Source organism: Mustela nigripes, chromosome 7 (genome assembly GCF_022355385.1).
Source record: "Mustela nigripes isolate SB6536 chromosome 7, MUSNIG.SB6536, whole genome shotgun sequence".
Lineage (NCBI taxonomy): Eukaryota > Metazoa > Chordata > Mammalia > Carnivora > Mustelidae > Mustela > Mustela nigripes.
This window is the reverse complement of record NC_081563.1, coordinates 119,147,953-119,165,778: the sequence shown is the minus strand read 5'-3', so window position 1 is coordinate 119,165,778 and position 17,826 is coordinate 119,147,953. Positions and strand designations below refer to the sequence as shown.

At 58.2% G+C, this 17,826-nt stretch overlaps 1 protein-coding gene across 4 annotated transcripts in view; it reads right to left on the bottom strand.

Annotated features, from left to right (window-relative positions):
* Nucleotides 1–17,826, bottom strand: part of SRC (SRC proto-oncogene, non-receptor tyrosine kinase) — a 50,888-nt gene that overhangs the window by 3,636 nt on the left and 29,426 nt on the right. The window contains exons 3-13 of one of the 4 annotated variants that reach the window (XM_059406975.1): nucleotides 17,188–17,355; nucleotides 16,072–16,329; nucleotides 14,417–14,516; nucleotides 13,417–13,434; nucleotides 7,936–7,968; nucleotides 6,985–7,083; nucleotides 6,708–6,811; nucleotides 4,725–4,874; nucleotides 3,114–3,269; nucleotides 1,128–1,307; nucleotides 164–240 (exon numbers count right to left, since the gene is read on the bottom strand). In XM_059406975.1, the coding sequence (XP_059262958.1) occupies nucleotides 164–240; nucleotides 1,128–1,307; nucleotides 3,114–3,269; nucleotides 4,725–4,874; nucleotides 6,708–6,811; nucleotides 6,985–7,083; nucleotides 7,936–7,968; nucleotides 13,417–13,434; nucleotides 14,417–14,516; nucleotides 16,072–16,321 (1,167 nt within the window). In that variant the 5' untranslated portion in view covers nucleotides 16,322–16,329; nucleotides 17,188–17,355. The remainder of the gene's footprint in view (nucleotides 1–163; nucleotides 241–1,127; nucleotides 1,308–3,113; nucleotides 3,270–4,724; nucleotides 4,875–6,707; nucleotides 6,812–6,984; nucleotides 7,084–7,935; nucleotides 7,969–13,416; nucleotides 13,435–14,416; nucleotides 14,517–16,071; nucleotides 16,330–17,187; nucleotides 17,356–17,826) is intronic. The other 3 variants (XM_059406976.1, XM_059406977.1, XM_059406978.1) reach the window with 3 other exon arrangements.

Here is a 17,826-nt window from a genome sequence, read left to right as displayed (position 1 = left end):
ATGTGGTGGGTCGGGGTGGGGGCGGGGGGGGGGTTGGAGGGAGTTGGGGGGGGGGGTGCTGGGCGGGCAGTCAAAGCATGCCGCCTGGAGGGGGCGCTCAAGAGGCAGCAGCGGCAGAGGTGAGCGGAACTGAGGCTGTGGGAGGTGGGGGGGGCTGACTCACCTGAGCAGCCATGTCCACCAGCTGCGGCAGCCGCAGGTACTTGCCTGTCTCCCCCTTGAGAAAGTCCAGCAGGCTCCCTGGACAGAGAGGAAGCAGCACTAACTAGCCCCTGCCCTGCCCTGCCCTCCCAGAGCCAGGAAGCATTGACTCCCGGATCCTGTCCTCCAGGGGCAGGCCAGCCTCCGTGTAAGCAGCGCTCATTTCAGGCAAACCCACCTCTGAATAAAGTTTCCCTCAGCATCTGTCACTCAGCAGGCAAAGTGGGATAGGAAACAACCAAATGTCTCCGGGAGAACAGAAACTGTGGTCCGTCCCCACCACGGATATTACTACCCAGCAATTAAAAAAGGGACAGACTACGGATACATGGGACAAGAACAAACCTCGGATATAAAAGACAGCAACGTGAAGTTCTAGAATAAACAAACCTATGATGGCAGAGGGCACGAGTTATTGCCTGGCTCTAGGGCTGGAGGCCACTGTCTGCACGCGGCAACAGAGAGCTCCTGGAGCTCGAGTATGGTAAGGGATCCCTGGAGGGTCCATTTGTTAAAACTCATGGAACTGGACCCTTAACATGGTGTATTTTATCATTTGTAAATTATGCCTCCAAAAGGCAAATTTTGAACAACTGAATTAGTTTAAAAATTAAGTACAGGTCAAGCCAGGACCTTGACCTAGATGTGGCCCAGCTTGGTTGGCTGGAGGACTTCTCTTTCAGCCGCAGAGCGGCAGGTGGCGTTGGAAAACCAGCCAAGGGGAGGAGACGAAGTACATTGTGGGAAATCATAAACAAAATGAAATGACAAAGGCAACCACTGGCGTGAGAAATTGGTTCTACTGCATTCCACCTTTTAAAACGTACACCCTAGATCTGGGGGGATGGGAAGCGCGTGTCCCCCCCCCCCCCCCGTCTGGCAAGGGGCTGCCCCATGCATCTTTGTGCCGGTCGCCCGGGCCTTACCCTTGCTCATGTACTCCGTGACGATGTAGATGGGCTCCTCGGACACCACAGCGTACAGCTGCACGAGCTTCTCGTGCCTCAGTTTCTTCATGACCTGCGCCTCCTGCAGGAAGGCCTCTGGAGACATGGTGCCTGGCTTCAGGGTTTTGATGGCCACTCTGGTGGTTCCGTTCCAGGTCCCTATGGGGGGCAAGGGGTGCAGCAGGCTGCCTCAGTGAAGGTATCCCTAATTCCATCCCACGGGGCCCCAGAGGGGCCTGCCTAGCCATGTGACCAGTCCAGCCGACGCCCACGGGACACTCCACAGGAGGCTATTACAAGGATGAGAGGAGTCTCTGGTACACGGTCAAGAAACAGCAGTCGCTGAGCTGTTGTTGGGGCTGCTGTCAGTGGGAGTGTCCCCAAAAGCCACACACGTGCCTGACAGATGGAAGATCATGGCTCTAATTCAACCACTGTCTCCTGAGAGACCACGTTCCTTCCAGGCAGCGTGCGGAAGGTGAGTCGGGAGTGGAGCACATGAATGGGGCTGGGGAGGGGAGGCAGAGCCGGCCTCAGAACAAAGCCACTACAAGGAGAACTTGTCTTGAGCCACACTCTCAAAAAGTAAGGCCTGGCCTGGACCAGGCCCACAAGGGCTCAGAGGTCAGACCAGCCAGGGTCTGACTCCGAGCTCTGCCTCCCGATAGCCATGAGACCATGGAGCGGTCCTTTCCCTCCTCCGGGCCTGTTTTCTTGCCTGGGAAATTTGGATGTTAGAGTGTCTCCCTGGGGGGCTGTTTGAGAATTAAGTGAGATTCTAGGCACTGGGCCCAGCCCGCCATGAGGGCTCCGTAAATAAGAGCTACACTTGTCATTTGATTATTATCACGGTTTTCAAACTGTGAGGCTTGAGGGGAAGCCATGTGCTAGCCCAGCATGTTGAATCCGAGTTCTTGTGCCAACTGGACCCAAGGTGCTTTGATGAGTGGCCCAAGACCCACTCCTCCCAGGCTCTGGGCCTCCACCCGAGGGCTGGGGCCCTGGCCTCGCTCTAGGGTCCTTGCAGCACAGGAAGTCTGGGGATCTGTACCTGGCTCTCCCTGAGTTGGCCTGCTGCTACCACACACACAGGCCAGGAATGCATTTTTTCCAGCCCCTGGAACATCCCTCTCCCCTCTCCCCAGCTCAAAGCCAGCACCTCCCCTTTCCTGACTTGGCCTGACCTCCAGCCTGCAGGCCTTGGTCCCTGTAGGGCCTTCCACCCAGCAGCTCTCTCTGCTCTTCCCCAAAGGGAGGAACATTGATGCCAAGTGCACGCCAAGTGCATGCAGTGGCTTACGAGACTGGCACACGGTGATTCCACGGCAGAAGCCACAGGCTCCTACGCATCAGGCCTACCTCACACCAGCCTCCCGATCCCTCCGCGTCAGCAGGAACCAGGCAGCAGAAGGCGGCCTGGGTTTTGTCAGGGCTTCATGGTGTTTGTTTTCAAAAGACAGTTTGCCATTTCTCCAGGGTTAGACAGGAGAGCGTTAACAGGCCCAGAACATGCCAGACCCTGGGCTTCCAAGCCCTCCCTCTGTGAGCAGAGGCATCTCTTCCCATGGCTAAGTGCTAACGTGTGGATGCATGGGGCGGGGGGCAGCGTTCACTCACACCCCACGGTGGATCCTCTTATCCCCACCCCCATTTCACACTGAGGAAGACAGACACAGAGTGGAGCCAGCTGGCCCAGACCACACAGCGTCTTCGGGGAATCGTGATGTCTAGCCCCAAGCAGCTCTTGGCAAACAGGTGCCACAGTCTGCAGAGGTATGGGGGAGCTCCACATGTAAAAGAGAGCCCAGTGTTCAGTAGGGACAACAGAGACTCATGGTGGTAAAGCAGGGGGGCCTCGAGCTGTTCCGTGGGATGGACATCCACCTGGTTCTCTGCTGGGGACACCAAAGCCCCCGCTCCCAAGAGGACCATGGCTTTTTCTGGGGGGCAGGGGCAAGGTCTTACCCATCCACACCTCTCCAAAACATCCCTGGCCCAGCTTAACCTCCAGCCGTAGGGACTCCCGAGGGATCTCCCAGGCATCCTTGGCCAGGCCCTGAGTCTGGGGCTTGGACGTGGGGCACACGGTGGTGAGGCGGTGGCACAGGCCGTCAGCATGTTCTGAAGACAGAGGAAGGGAGGTAGAGTTAAGGCCAGGCATCTGCTCTGGGGCCTCTCTGTCCCACGGTGTGACATACACATGGGATGCACGCAGGCTCTGGGGACACATGGTCTGCCCTTGAAGCCAAGCATCCACACCTGGGTGTCACCACCCCCTCACACTGCCTCGTGCTTCTGCTCCCAGAGTTATTCACTTATTCATTAATCAGACTTTAAGGGGCGGTCACCTCAGTGAGCACCAAGGACACAGTGGGGGACAAGTCCAGGGGAATCCTGCCCTCAGGGAGCTCCCAGTGAAGGAGGAGCCCAGCTTCCCTTCATCATCTCCCAGGGCCACAAGTGCGATGGAGGAAAGCCGTGTGTGCAACACCAGGTGGGCTGGGTGGAGTAGTCTTGGAAGGCTTCCCGGAGGAAGTGGCACCTGAGCTTGGAGCTGCTGGCAAGTGAGTGGTTGACTAGGGTCCACTCCAAGCAGAGGGCACACCCCCTCGTGCACATGCCAAGGCCCCGAGAGAGGAACAAGCCTCTAGGTTGCACAAACAGGAAGGAGGCCGGAGGGGCTGCAAAGGAGTGAATGGGAGCAAGGGGCCCTGGGGAAGGCAGGGAGGCCGGCCAGGCCTAGAGCACCCACAGCCTCAGAGGCCACGTGGGGGTCTTTATCCTGAGATTCCCAGGTAACCTCGGGAAGGTTTTGCTGTCAGGACCAGTGTTCAGAATGAACCGTGCAATGACAGCCAAGGAGGCAGAGGGGTGCCAGGTGGCGGAGGGTGTCAGGAGGCCCAGTGGACAGAGAAGGAGGTAGCCCAGGATGGGGAGTCACTGGTGTTCTCGAGATAGGCCATACCTGCACATGGAGGCCACGGCCACAGCCATGTGGGGACTCACAGAGACCCGCCCATATGAGGACACACTGACCCTTGACCTTCAGGGCCCCCAGGGAAGTCCTGAGGGTCTAGATACAGCACGTATGCCCGCCCCCATGACCTGCACCTGTGTGTGCGTGTGCGTGTGTGTGTGTGTGTGTGTGTGTACACATACTGGGATCCCTCGCCCTGGCTCCCTTGCCCTGGCTCCCTCACCTGCCTCCCGCGCTCCCTCCCTCAGCGGCAGCCCTGTCTAGCCACCACCTCCTCTCCCAGTAACCGGTTCAGACCAGTCTTAGGGCTGCAGAGAGAACCAACACCAGCCTAAGCCCCCTCCCTGCCCTGCTCCCCTCTAGGCAGCGTCCCCCTCCCCAGCCAGCTGCAAAGGAGGAGAAAAGAGGAGGGTGGGCATGGTGGGGGGAGGGGACGGGGAGGAAGAAGGAGGAGCGGAGGGAGAGGAAGAAAGAAAAAGGAGGGGCGGGGTGGGGAGAAGGAGCCCCACACTCTCCGGATTATAGAAGCCCCGCGGCCTTCTTGGCCCCAAAGCACCACCCCCACCCCCAGACCCTGCGTGGAAGGTGGAGCCCCTCACTGGAGTAGTAGGCCACCAGCTGCTGCAGACTGTTGAACTGGGTGCGGGAGGTGATGTAGAAGCCGCCGCTGTCCAGCTTGCGGATCTTGTAGTGCTTCACGTTGAGGCCCTTGGCGTTGTCGAAATCAGACACGGAGAGGCAGTAGGCTCCTGTGGGGTGGTGACAGAGAGGAGCAGTGACCCCCACGCCCAGCACCCCCCCACCCCTCCAGGCCACAGGACCAAGTGCCCTTCTGGGCCTGCCCAGCACTGGAGGACTGGGAGGCCAGAGCGGCAGCCCCAGCCCCGGGCCAAGCCAGGTCTGGCCTGCCCTCTCTCTGAGCACCCAGCCCTGGGGCAACCATCAAGGCGAGACCCAGTGAGCCAAGGGGCCCTGATCAGAGACCCTCCCCAGGCATTCCTGACCCTGGCAAGACCTCCAAGACTGAATGTATATCCCAACTGTGTGACCCGTACAAGTCACCTGCCCACTCTGGGGCTCAGTTTCCTCCTCTGCACAACACGGCGACTCCCTCGGATGCCAGGAAGATCTGAGACCACATGTGAGAGGGCCAGGCACATAGTAGGTGCTCAATAAATGTTTGCCGGGAGCCTACATTTATTGAGCACCTACTATGTGCCAGTAGGCCCTAGTGGCTGTGTGTCCCTGGCTTACCTGCTTCCCCTCCCATGGGAGAACTCTGGGCCCCACACCTTCCTGGACCCCAGGCTCAGGCAGGAGCAGGTGGTTGGCTGAGGCTGTGGCACGGGCAGGAAGCCACACACTAGGTGTAACCTACATGCCACCAAGGCTGAGGGGCCATCCCTGGTGACCCCCTCCCTGCCTCTCTTGAGCCTGGAAAAGCTTTTGGCTGGGAAATTTTCCTCCTGCCTAGCAGGCCTGGCTAGGAGCCTCTGTTAACCAGAGCCCAAGAGAGCCCTGGGATTGAGGCTTCAACAGCCAGAGAAAGCCCATTCCAGAAGGTGGGGTACAGCTCCCCACAGCCCATGGCGCTCTGGGTAATGCACAGGTGCAGCTTACCATCTCCAGTATAAAGAAGGGGAAAATGAGACCAGAGAGGGAAAGCAGCTTGCTTCAGGTCACCCAGCAAGTCAGGCACATAGGACAGCAACCAGGTCTCTAGAGCCTGCATCAGGCAACAGATGGCCCAGGCCATGTACACATGGATGCCCGTGGCCTGAGCTGAAAGGCAGGTCCTGCCCACGTGTGTCTGTGCACACACACAGGCATGCCCACACCCAGCGGCCCCACGCTCATGCAGGGACACACTCCCCAGGCCCCCAGGCACAAAGGCAAACCCACAACAATCCATTCCCACACAACAACACCCAGACAAATCCCCCTCCACATGCACACACACACCTGGACTCACACATGGCCTGCACCGCCACACAGCTGCTCACATGTGCACACACATAGCAGGAGGCCCTGCTTCCCGTCTCCCACGGAACCCTAAGCCCATACGACGTGGCCCAGCTTTGTTTCCACGCAGCTGGGTCACCAGCAACCCATTGGCCAAGGGGCTTAAGAGAAAGAGGGTGACCCGTGTTCTCTGGCTGGGGGAGGGACAGAAGGGGAACAGTACCCGGACTGCCGTGGGAGGGCAAAGCCGGCTCCTAGAACCTAGTCCAGCTCTAGAAGCCTCTGGAGAAGGAGACCAAGAGGGGCCTACTTCATCAGCACCCACCCAGGGAACAAGTCTTTTGCTGCAGGACCCTCAGGCCCCCCGACAACCTGCACCCATACGTCATCTGAGGAAACTGAGGCCACAGAGGCTAAGTATCATCGTTTGCCGCATCTCTGGCCACCCCAGCTAGCTTAGTGTTCCTCAGCTGTAGCTCCCTGCCTCTCCTGCCACTTTCTCCTCCTGGAGGGCTCTTCCTACTCCACTCCAGGTACCAACCTCCTATTCACTCCACAATACCGAGCTCAAATAACCCACAAAAGACTCCATTCCCAGTGGCCAGCAGGAGCGTTCCTACCTTTCGTGGTCTCACTTTCTCGCACCAGGAAGGTCCCTCTTGGGTTCTCCGCATTGAGCAGTAACCGCTCTGACTCCCGTCTGGTGATCTTGCCAAAGTACCACCTGGGGCAGGGGGAAGGAAGGCGGCGTTGGTGACTTTGGCTTCCATAGCCCAACTGCGCCTTTCTATAGGATGTGACTGGGGCCCAAGGCAACCAGACCACCCACTGCAGCCCGGGAGAGAAGCTCCCAACCAGCAGGTGGGGGGCGGGCAGGAGTCCAGGTTGCATACTCACTCTTCAGCCTGGATAGAGTCGGAGGGCGCCACATAGTTGCTGGGGATGTAACCCGTCTGTCCCGTGCTGAGCGAGTGGGCCAGCCACCAGTCTCCCTCTCTAAGGAGGGGGAAAGGGAAGGAGCAGAGGAGAAGGAGCCATCAGTGGGGGGCTGCAATGCTACAGTCTTCACAGGTGCTGTGCTGGGGGTCCCCAAGGCCAAGTGAGGCACTGGGAGCTGCAGGGCCAGCTTGAGCTCTCGTGCTGCCAGGCCAACCCTGGGATTCTTTCTCTCCCCAGCCCAGATGCCTCTTGGCCCAAGCTGACTCAGACGGACTTCGTCCAGGACTATAGCAGGACTGACCAAGGTCAGCCTGAGACCTAAATTCACAGGGGCAGAGTCCTGGGATGGGAAGTAATTTGCTTCCCTTCAGCTAGAACAAGCCGTCTCCAGATGCCAGGAGCTGTCTTGGGAATGAGGGAGGGAGCTCCCTGTCTCTGGGAAGCAAGCAAGTTGTAACAGGAGAGATGGTTCCTGCCTAAGACAGATATCAAGTCAGATCTTCAAAGCCTCCCCAAGCCCTGAGATTTGGAAGCAGATGAGACCTGGGTGGAGGTAGGGGATGGCCCTTTGGGGGACTGGTGACAATCCAGGCGCTAACCCCATCAACTACAACAATGCTTGCCTTTTGTCACAAACCGCTGGCCATCCCTAAGGGGCTCCTCGGCTGAAAGCTACAGGCCTCCCCCTGCAGCCTACCTGTCTACAGGGGAAACTGAGGCCAAAAGGGGCTGGGGCTTGCCCAGAGTCACACAGAGTCATGTCAGAGGGGCTGAGGTGGCAGAGCCCCAATGCCCAGGGCACTTCTACACTAATTGTCCCATGAGGAGGAGATGGGGACAGGGGCAGAGGAGCTCCCCACAGGGTCGGGTCCCCTGGGCCTGGGTGGGAGTGGGGAGGGGGCAAAGTACCTTTGCAGCCATCTGAATGTGAACCAGGTCTGGCTGGAGCGGGGGTCCAGAGACACAGAGGAGAGAGGAGAAAGCGAGAGCCCAATAGGAAAGAAGAGGCAGAGATGGGGGTGGTGAGAGAGAGAGGCAGAAAGAGTAAGGAAGAGAGCAGGAGAGCAGACCGGGGACAAGGCGGGGCAGCCACAGAGGCCTCACATCCAAAAGCAACCAAAGGGGACAGGGACGGGTCCAGAGGGAGTGAGTGAGGGGAGGCCAACGGGAAAGGCTGCCAGTGGGGAATAGGGCTCAGCCCCCTTCCATTCCCACCGTGCAGATGGGAAGACAGGCCAGAGAAGCAAAGGCCTCTGCTCAAGGTCACACAGCCAGGCCCAGGATCCTGACTCCCAGGTCAGAAGGAAACTTCCCCTACAGGGTACGGCGGGACCTGAGAGCCTGCGGAGCTTCTCGCTCCAAGGCTGCCATTGGACCTCACCATGACCATGACCCTGAGAAGACACATAGCCAATGGGATATGCTCCCCCTTCCTCACTGCCAAGGCCCAGAGGAAGAGGTCCTTGCCCACAGTTGCATAGTGTGGACTTGAACCCGGATCCCTGGCTCCTGGTTCTTCTGAGCTGCCTCTGTCATAGTCTTCAGCCCATTATGAAGATTGAGAAGTCGAGGCAAGGAGAAAGCAGGCTAGGAGAGCTCTCCAAAGACCTGTCAGAGTACAGGTGAGCACCGAGACCTGGGGGCTCAGTGGGGATGGCTCGAGGCTGAAGCAGAGGGTTGAGGGTGCCTTCCGGACAGCAAAGGGAGTGTGACCAGGGCCGTGTAATTGCTGCACGCACGCTCAGACAGGGGCATGAGCTCACATGGTGGTCTCTGCTGGAGGGGAGGCTCTGGAGAGAGGTGGCATTGGAAGCCCAGGACAACCAGCCATCCCCCTGTTGTACAAACACCCAGGGGTGTCCACATCTGTCTGCCCCATGTGATTCTCAAGGCCACCCTGTGAGGAAGGCAGGCTTCAGCCCCCAGATGAGGTAACTGTGTCTCAGAGATGTCAAGGGACCAGCCCAAAGCCACCCAGCACCCAGGCTGGAGTAACCTAATACTTTCTTTGTGGGGAAACTGGGGCACAGAGTTGGGCAAAGACTTGCCCAAAGCTACAAAGCAAGAACTCAAGTCGCAGGGAATAGCTGAGATCTTCCAGTCAAAGCCTTCATTTCACCAATGAGAAAATAAAGCATAGAGAGGGGCAGGGATTTGCCGAAAGCCACACAGCAAATCAGTGGCAGGGCAAGGGTGAGGACCAGGTCCCCGAGTGCCCACAGCCAGGCACACAGCAGGCCTCCCGGGACACCTGCAGCTTCCCCAGGCCACTCAGAAGCTCAGAGACCCTCAGGAGAGCCAGGGGAAGCTAGAAGAGGAGGAAGCAGCAAGGCTGGGGCAGGAAACTGGGCCAAGGTCTAGGTCAGAGGCTACCAAACGAGACAGATTGACTAAGCCAGAGTCTGCAAACTGGCCAGCCTCTAGGGAGCCTCCATCCATGCCCTCGGACTGGCAGGCCGACAAGGAACAAGGGGCACCAAGGCCAGCCAAGCACAATCAAGAGGCGAGGCAGGCAGGGTCCATCTTGCTGGCATTACCCAGACTTCAACCCCAGCCAGCAGATCCTCCAGCTGACATCAGCCCACATGAGTTTGGGGTTTCAAGTCCAGGCTTGGGGTTATATTTAGCTCACAAGGCAGGGTGAGGTGCAGCACGATCTCACCATGGACCCCAGGTCCAACTCTGACCTGGCCCCAGCGTGAGAGGCGTCTAAGAGCTTGAGCTCCAAGAGTCAGACCATGCTGGGCACCATCCTGTTCACCCCCTACAAGCTATGTGACCTTGGCCGTGCCTCCATTTCCTCACCTATAGGATGGAGACACTCAACGCCTCCCTCCAAGGATATAAAATATCAGCACAGGGTCTGGCACACAGTAAGGGCTCAACGTACATGAGCCGATAGTATCTTGATTTGGCTTTAAAAAGAAAAACAGTGAAATCCGTGTCTCTGTGGCACCCCTCCCCACTCTCCGAAATGTTTTTAAAAACCGAAGCAGCAAATTTAACTAATTAAATAAATAAATAAAAACCAAACCCGCTCAGTCCCCATCTCCACTAAGGATTTGCTGTGTGACTTTGGGCAAGGACCCTACCTTCTCTGGGTCTTAATGTCCTCGTCTATAAAGAGAGAATAATAGCCGCAGAATCTCCCTTGCAGACAAAGCGTATAAATACGTCAGCCTCGAGCTGGGCTTCGGGTCAACGAGGATCATTAGTGTGGCCGTCATCTAGGCTTCCCTGTGAAATGGAGCCTGTGCAGACACATCTTCCTATGTCAGTGGTCTGGGAGGCTCAAGCCCGCCTTGGGTCCCACATGAAGGGCCCCACAGCTTCCCAAATGGGGCCAGTCCCGCAGGGACACCAACCTGAGCCCACAATTGGAAGTAATCTATCAGGCTGAGCAGACTTACTACAGGCAGTGCCTTCCCCGGGGTCCTGGTCCTTATCAGACGGACTGGAAGAAGGGAAGGAAGGAAATAAAACACATTTCCTGCCACAGGTGGCCGGCAGAAAAGTACTGGATCGGGGTCCTCCAGCTACAGTTTTAGTTCCCAGCTGCTGTTCACTAGCTGTGTGACCTCAGACAACCGACCTCACCTCTCTGAGCCTCAGGATCTTCTTTTAAGACCCTAATCCTTCAGCCAGCCAGGCTGGCGTGTGGATCGGGGGTATGGCAGCTTCAGAACCTGGGAAGTTACTCTGGTTTGGACACTTACATTTAACTCCCTTGGGTTGTTGGGACTGGTCAGACAAGCACTTTGGGGACTGTGGGCAAGCCAGGGTTCCCTGAGGCCCGGGCCCACGGTCAGCAGGGCAGCGGCAGGCTGAGGCCAGGGGAGGCTGTGTGGGGAGGATGAAAACCTATCCCCTGCCCCAGGGTGGGAAGTGGAACTGGAGTGCCCAGAAGAAGGGGGGAGACATCAGAGCCTGCTGGATGACTCCCCCAAAGAAGCTGCTGGAGTCTGGGTCGGAGGAAACGGCAGTTTAGGGAACAACCCAGAGTCGGAACCTGAAGGGCCCCGACTCCTAGAGACTCAGACACCAGTGCTGGGGGTCCAGTACAGTCAGACGTCAGACCCCCGTGGGCTTCCTCTGATCCAGGCCACATAGCACATGGGGTTCTGCAAACCAGGGCCATTAGGCGTTAAGATCCAGGGAGCAGGGTCCCTAGGCTGGCTACTGTGAGGACCCAGGCCCAGTAAGCCTTGGCCAAACCCTAATGACAGGCAGACTAGTCCTTAAGCTCTCCTGTCCCCAACAGCCAGTCTAGCCACTGGCCAGCCTCAGGAAGTCCCTCACTCAGACCGGGCCGGGCGGCGCTGGTGGCAGGAGTGGGAATAAACCATGGTTGTTCCCATGGGCGCTGGGCAGCAATGGGGGAAGGACATGCAGCATAGTGCCTGGGTGGCTGTGAGGCCTGAACACCTCAAATCGGGGTGACTCATCTGTCCCTAAAGGCTCCCCATCCCTCCCCTTCCTCTGTTGTCCCAACCCCACTTCTCAGGCAAAGGGGTGGCTGAGCACCGGTCCCCCTCTCCTGTCACGGCGCCTCACTACCATGCAAGGACTTCCCACGGACAGGACTCAACCACTTGTGGCCCCAGGCCTGGCCCAACACCCTCAGCCCTACTTGGAAAGCAGGAAGAAGGGAGGGAAAGCACCAGAGGGCAGGAGAGGACAGCCCTCTGGCTCTAGGTGAAAGAGGCAGAACCAAAGCTTCCAGAGCCTTCCCCCCACCATACCCTGGTTGCTCAAGCTGTGGCCCCAGCCTGAAGTGCCCTTCCCATCACTGCGGGGAGAGATTCCCCGGAAGCAGACACCCCTGCAGGGCCCTTTCCCCCCCCCCCCCCCCAGGGTCCTTGGGCTGCTAAGGAGCCCCTCCTTCAAGGGCCGTGGGTAGGAGGACCTGCCCGCCCCTCCCAGCTCTGCCACCACCAACTGTGCGACCTCGAACAAGTCCCCTCACCTCCCGGGGCCTCAGTTTCCTCCTGCACAAAAGAAAGCAAATCAGAGTTTCCAGCTCCTGGGGCTGTGGGGAACCCACGACACCAGGCTGGCACACGGGGCACAGGAAACGGGGGATGAATCCTAGTCATCATCTTGCTCGACAAGTCCAGGGAGGCAGCCCCCACGGTGCTGAGCAATAGGTGATCTGGGAACCCATGAAGGTGACAGACCCGAGAGCAGCCCCCCAGGAGCTCCCAGTCTTGGGGAGGCCGATGCAAACTGCTGGAACTGCCTGGGCACCAAGGAGCACCAGGACTCTGACACACAGGGGCGGAAAGATGGGGAGAGAGCTGCTACCCAAGTTCCCATCCCGGCTTTGCCACCTGCTAGCTGTGTGACCTTGGTCAAGGGCCTTCACATCTCTGAGCCTCAGTTTCCTCACTTGCAAAATGGAGACAGCCCCTCCCCCCGTCACCAGAGCCCTGGCAGGATTGCATCGAGGAGTAAATACAACGACATGGGTAGAAACGCCTGGCACAGCACCTGGCACCTCTTTTCCCTTTTGCCTCACAGAGAAGGCCATCCGGAGCTGGATCTTGAAGGATGAATAGGAGTTTGCCAGGCAGAGACGGGAGAAAGGTGTTTCAGGCAGAGGGAACAGCATGCACAAGAGTCGGGAGGCATGAATGAGCAAGACACACTCAGAGCTGCTGATGTCCAGCCTTGTTAGCCAGGCCTTTGAGGATGCTAAAGGACCAAGTCTACGCTATCCCTAGCACCTTCTGGCCTTTCCACACGCCTAAGGGTATCCCACCCCTCCCAGCCCCACACCCTCCCACAAGCTGCCTTTCTGAGAGGGACTGCATTCCACCACTTCTACCAGCCACAGACCATCACTGTCTTTCCTTCGAGGACTTGCTTGAACCTTCTAGTCCCTGCAGTCCCCGCTAGAGTGGGGGGCACATAGCAGGGACCATATGCCCGAGCAGACCCTGGCCCTGCCCTCCGCCTGTCACTGGGTCTGGACCGGAGCTGGGCACCAACCTCCCCGAGCCAGGCGGGCTCTGGGAAGGTCCCTTCTCCCCGCAGACCTCACCGGGCCAGCACCGGACCCTGCATGCAGCTGGCCCTCAGCGCAGGCCGACTCGGCAGGATGGAGAGTGGGCAGGCTAGCAGGAAGGTGGATGGGGAGGAGGCATGATGCAGTGAGTGACAGGAGGATGGCAAGACCCTCCCCAGCCTCAGCCCAGGGTCAAGGTCAGGATCTGGTCACACTGGCTGGAAGGAGGGCCTCAGCTGGGGAAGCTGGAGGGGGCCAGCCCGGGCAGCCAGGATCCGCAGGCAGGGACATGCAGTGGAGACACATGCAGACAGCAGCACCACCACCCCCCGACCAGCGAAGCCTCCCGACCCCAGCCCGCCGCCTATGAAATGTGTACACACCTGACATCCACCTTCCTCCTAAGGGCCAGCGAGAGAGAAGCAGAGAGAGGGAGAAGCTGAGAGGGGGCTGGAGGGAGCAAGCAGGAGCCAGGAATTGGGGGGGGGGGTCCAATGGGATGTGGGGGTACACAAGGCCCTGCCAAGGGCAGGAATGCAGCAGGTGCTGAGCTCTGCCCCCTAAACTGGCAGTGCCTGCAGGAGTGACCCTGCCTCACTGTGCTGCTCCCCACCCCTCCCCACTGGACACATGGCCCAGAGCCTGTACCCCCGCAAGACAGGCATTGCACTCCAACCCCCGTATGCTCCTGACAGGGAAAGGAGAGGGGAAAAGGGAGAGGACTGACCCCCACCCTGTGGCTAGAGCCCTACCCACGCCTCACAAGTTCCCTCACCACTGCCTCTGCTCCCCTGCCCACAGGGGCCCCAGAGCCGGCCTGGCCCTAGGATGTCCCACCCCAAGGGTGGAGTCTCTGGAGGTGAACCGGACGTCCACACTCCATCCCACCGTCTCATCCCGATGCCCCGTTATAACCCCTTCACGCTGAGCGCCCAGTATGCAGTCCCTGCCCCCTCCCAATCTGGGCCTCACCCCCTACAGCTAGAGACTCCTGCTCAACCAGCCTGTCCAGGCCCTTCAACCCCAGGTCCCTAAAGAGGGCACCACTGAGGGCACAGCCTCCAGCTTGAGGCTCTGTTTTCTGCAGTCCTGGGTCCTGGGCCCCGTCCTGCCCTGACTGTATGCCCCTCTTTGAGTCTGGGACGCTATGCTGTATTGAGTTACTGAGCCTGGATCCCTTGCCCTGGGAGCTCTGACCACCACTACCTGTCTCATCTCCCATCAGCCCAGGATGGTTCCCTGGACCTCGGCCAGCCCTGACACTAGCCAGGCCCACTGCCCATCGCGCTGCCCCTGGCTCTGGGATGCTCAGAAGTGGCTCTGGCCCAAGACTAGGTTCAGGGGATAGAGTCCCAAGGGGAGGCGGGGAAGGGGGTCACTTACGTGTTGTTGACAATCTGGAGCCGCTCCCCTTTCTTGAAGGACAAGTCGGTCTCTGTCCGAGACTCATAGTCATAGAGGGCCACAAAGGTGGTCACTCCACCTGCAGAGACGGGTGGGATGTGTCAGAACGGCCTGAGAGGGCTGGACAGGAGGGTCTCCCACAACCACCACAGCCCAGCCCAGAGGCGCAGTCACCCTTCCAGGGGTTGGGCCTGCAGCGTGTCCGCCTGTGCGCATGTGTCTGGGAACCCCCGTGGGGGCACACAGAATGTGTGTGCATCTCTTCACACGTGAATGTCCCCAGTGGGCTCTAGGTTGATCCTAAGTGTCGGCTTCAGGGGAGTGCCCAGCTTCCTTGCAGTCTCTGCAGCCCCCAATCACAGGCCCCTTTGTGTTGTTCCCAGAGCCTGGCACACAGTAGGTGCTCAAGAAGCAACCATGGGTGAATGAATGAACCAGTGAATAAAGGAGTCTGCCCCTGGCTGGGTTATTCTGTTTCTCCATGTGACTGGGTGTCTCAATGTATCTGGGGGGATCTTGGCTCCAGGTACTATCCCCTCCAAGAGCCCGTCTCTGTCCCCCATTTTAGCCACAACCTTCACCCCACACACCTCCCCCCAAACCCCTCCCTGCCCTTTTGGCTCCTTCCCAGCAGCCCCACCTTCGAACACCCTACTCATTTTCCAAGCCTTGCTCTGTTTTTCTCCCCCATGATCTGCATACTGCCATGTCCCCAGCATGCAGAAGGGGCACCACGAAGGAATGGGTGTGCTTGTGGGTCTGTCTCACTCAGGGATGTGTCTGTGTCTAAGGCATCCGTGAGTGACCCTGTGTCTGTGCACGTGTGTGTTCTCACTGCAAGTGTATTCATTGGGAACTTCTAGGTGTCAGGGACGGTGTGGCTAGCTGAGCCTGTGTCTGCACCCTGTGTGTGTCTTGATCTGGGAGTATGGGGTTATTGTGCATGGGTGTTTCTATTTGCTTATGTCTGCATAGTTGTGTGTCTGCGCCCCGCCAAGTGTCCCGAAGTGGGTCTCTAGATACACGGTGTGTCTGTGAGTATCTCTGATGGTGTCTCCAGCCCAGCTTGTTTAAGTGTCTGCATAGGAAACTCAGGAGTTGCTGACTCTTTGTCCATCTCTGGGACCGCATCGTCATCTTTAAGCATCCCTTGCCTGGGGATGCCATACCCCTGAAGCGCCAGCAGAGGGCGCAGAGGCGCATCACTGAGTTGGGCCGCCCCCGCCACCCCCACCAGGGACCAAGAACTCCTACCTAGTCTTCCCTGCCCCCTCTGCCACCCAAGGCCTTCTCACCTGACCCATCTCTGGGCTGACAAAAGCAAAAAGCAAAGCCTCAGACCCAGTCCCCACGCTGCCCTGGGCAAACAGCCCCCTGAACCTCTGGGCCTCAGTTCCCCCACTAAAGTCCCATATCTCTAGACCCCTTTATATTCTACTCCAGATTCGACCTCAAAGACAATGGATATGCACCACACTTTCCAGTTTCTAAAGCCCTTCCCCACCCACAACCTCCAGGAAACCCCCAACAGTCCCCAAACCCAAGAAACCCATAGACTCTTCCCCTTCATCGAGAGAAGCAGCAGCCCGGAAAGGCCCCGCCCACAGGCGCCCACACTCCCAAGGCCCACTGACCAGCCAGCGGCCCCGCCCTCTGCGGGGAGGTGACTGTGTCTGAGGAGTTGAAGCCCCCAAACAGCTTGGGCTCAGCAGCTGCGGAGGGGAAGGCCGTACTGGGGCCTCGGTGTCCATCAGCGGAGGCTGGCTTGCTGGGTGTCTGTGAGGTGGGGAAGGCGCCCCCGCCGCCACCGTGGGTATTCTCAGCTGGCTCCAGGCTGCGGCGCCGTTGGCTGGCATCCTTGGGCTTGCTCTTGTTGCTGCCCATGGTCCTGGCTGGAGAGGAGAAAGCATGTTGGGGTGAAGAACGCTGGGCCTGGGCCCTTTAGACAGTCTCCACTCCCCTACCCATTCTACAGATGAGGACACTGAGGCCCAAAGAAGGGTACTGGCTTCTTTGGGTAAGTTAGACTTTCAGAGCCTCAGTTTCTTAATCTGTAAAGTGGGGATAGAGATGGAACCCATAAATGGCTTCCTTGGTACATGGCCAAGCACAGCAGAAATGACTCATAATCAGAAGCCCTAACCTCCCCCACCTCCCCCCGAGTCAGTTTCTGTCCATCATGGGCCAGGATAGTATCTGAGTCATGTCTATCTCCCATGCACACAACACATGGGAGAGGGTTCACTGAGAGTTTGCCGAGCAAACACACGACTGACTGAAATGGTTTCACGCCAGGGTGAAAGGTGCTAAAAGCTGCAACCAAGGCAGGGATACAGCCGGAAGCTGGAAGAAGGAGAGATGTCTGGGGGCTCACCCCAGCCATGGGGCCTTTGCACATGCTGTTCCCTCTGCCTGAATGCTGTTCCGTGACCACTTCACTAGAATAACTTGTGCCTCCTTCAGTTCTCAGCTCAAAAGTCACCTCCTTGGGAAGTGTTCCCCAAATCCTTTCTGGCCTAAGTCCCCCTGACTTTTGTACCTCTCCTTGGTAACACGTGGCTCAGAAAAAAGCAAACTGAAAACTCTTCAGTGGTGCCCACCGCCGTGCCACCCCCTTTTGCCTCCTACTTCCCAATCCATAGATCCTGGTTGGCCCCAATTCCCAGTGGGCCTGGCCAGGTTCTTCCCAACCATCAAGACCACCCCTCCCTCCTCCCTCATCTTGCAGCTCTGATGCATCATCGCCTCACCTGGTGGACGGCAGCGGCTGTCCCAGAGGATCTGGGAAGCAGCCTGAGGGCTCAGCAAGAACACCAGGTGTGGAGTCAGAGGTCTTGGACTAGAGGCCCTGCTCCACTTCTCCCCGTTATGTGACCCTAAGCAACTCACTTCCCCTCTTTGGGCCTCAACGTCTTCATCTGCAAAACAAGGATAAAGCAGACTTCTCAGGGCTGTTGTGCGGATATGATTAGAAAGAGAAATCTCCATGGCTCTGACTCTTGGATCACACTTTATCAGGCTCTGACTCCAAAAGTTCCAATGCTAAGAACTTCTCAGACCTTCTCTTCCTTCAACCCTCCCAAAGCCTGTTATGAACATGAGAAGGCAGGGTATGACACGGTGGTTAAGGGTGGGCTCCGGGGCCAGACTCCCCAAACTCAGATCCCACCTTTACCCCTAATTGGCTGTGTGACCTCAGGCAAATGACTTAACCTCTCTGTGCCCTATTTCTACATCTGGAAATGACAGGGTCATCTGGGTGCCTCATAAGTGATTGAGGCAAGTCACCCTACCACATCAGCTATGACTGCTACTGTGTAGTTCCGGACATACCGGCAAGGTGGGTTTGGAATATTCTCCAAGAAATGTTGGAGGCCCTGGAATGAGTC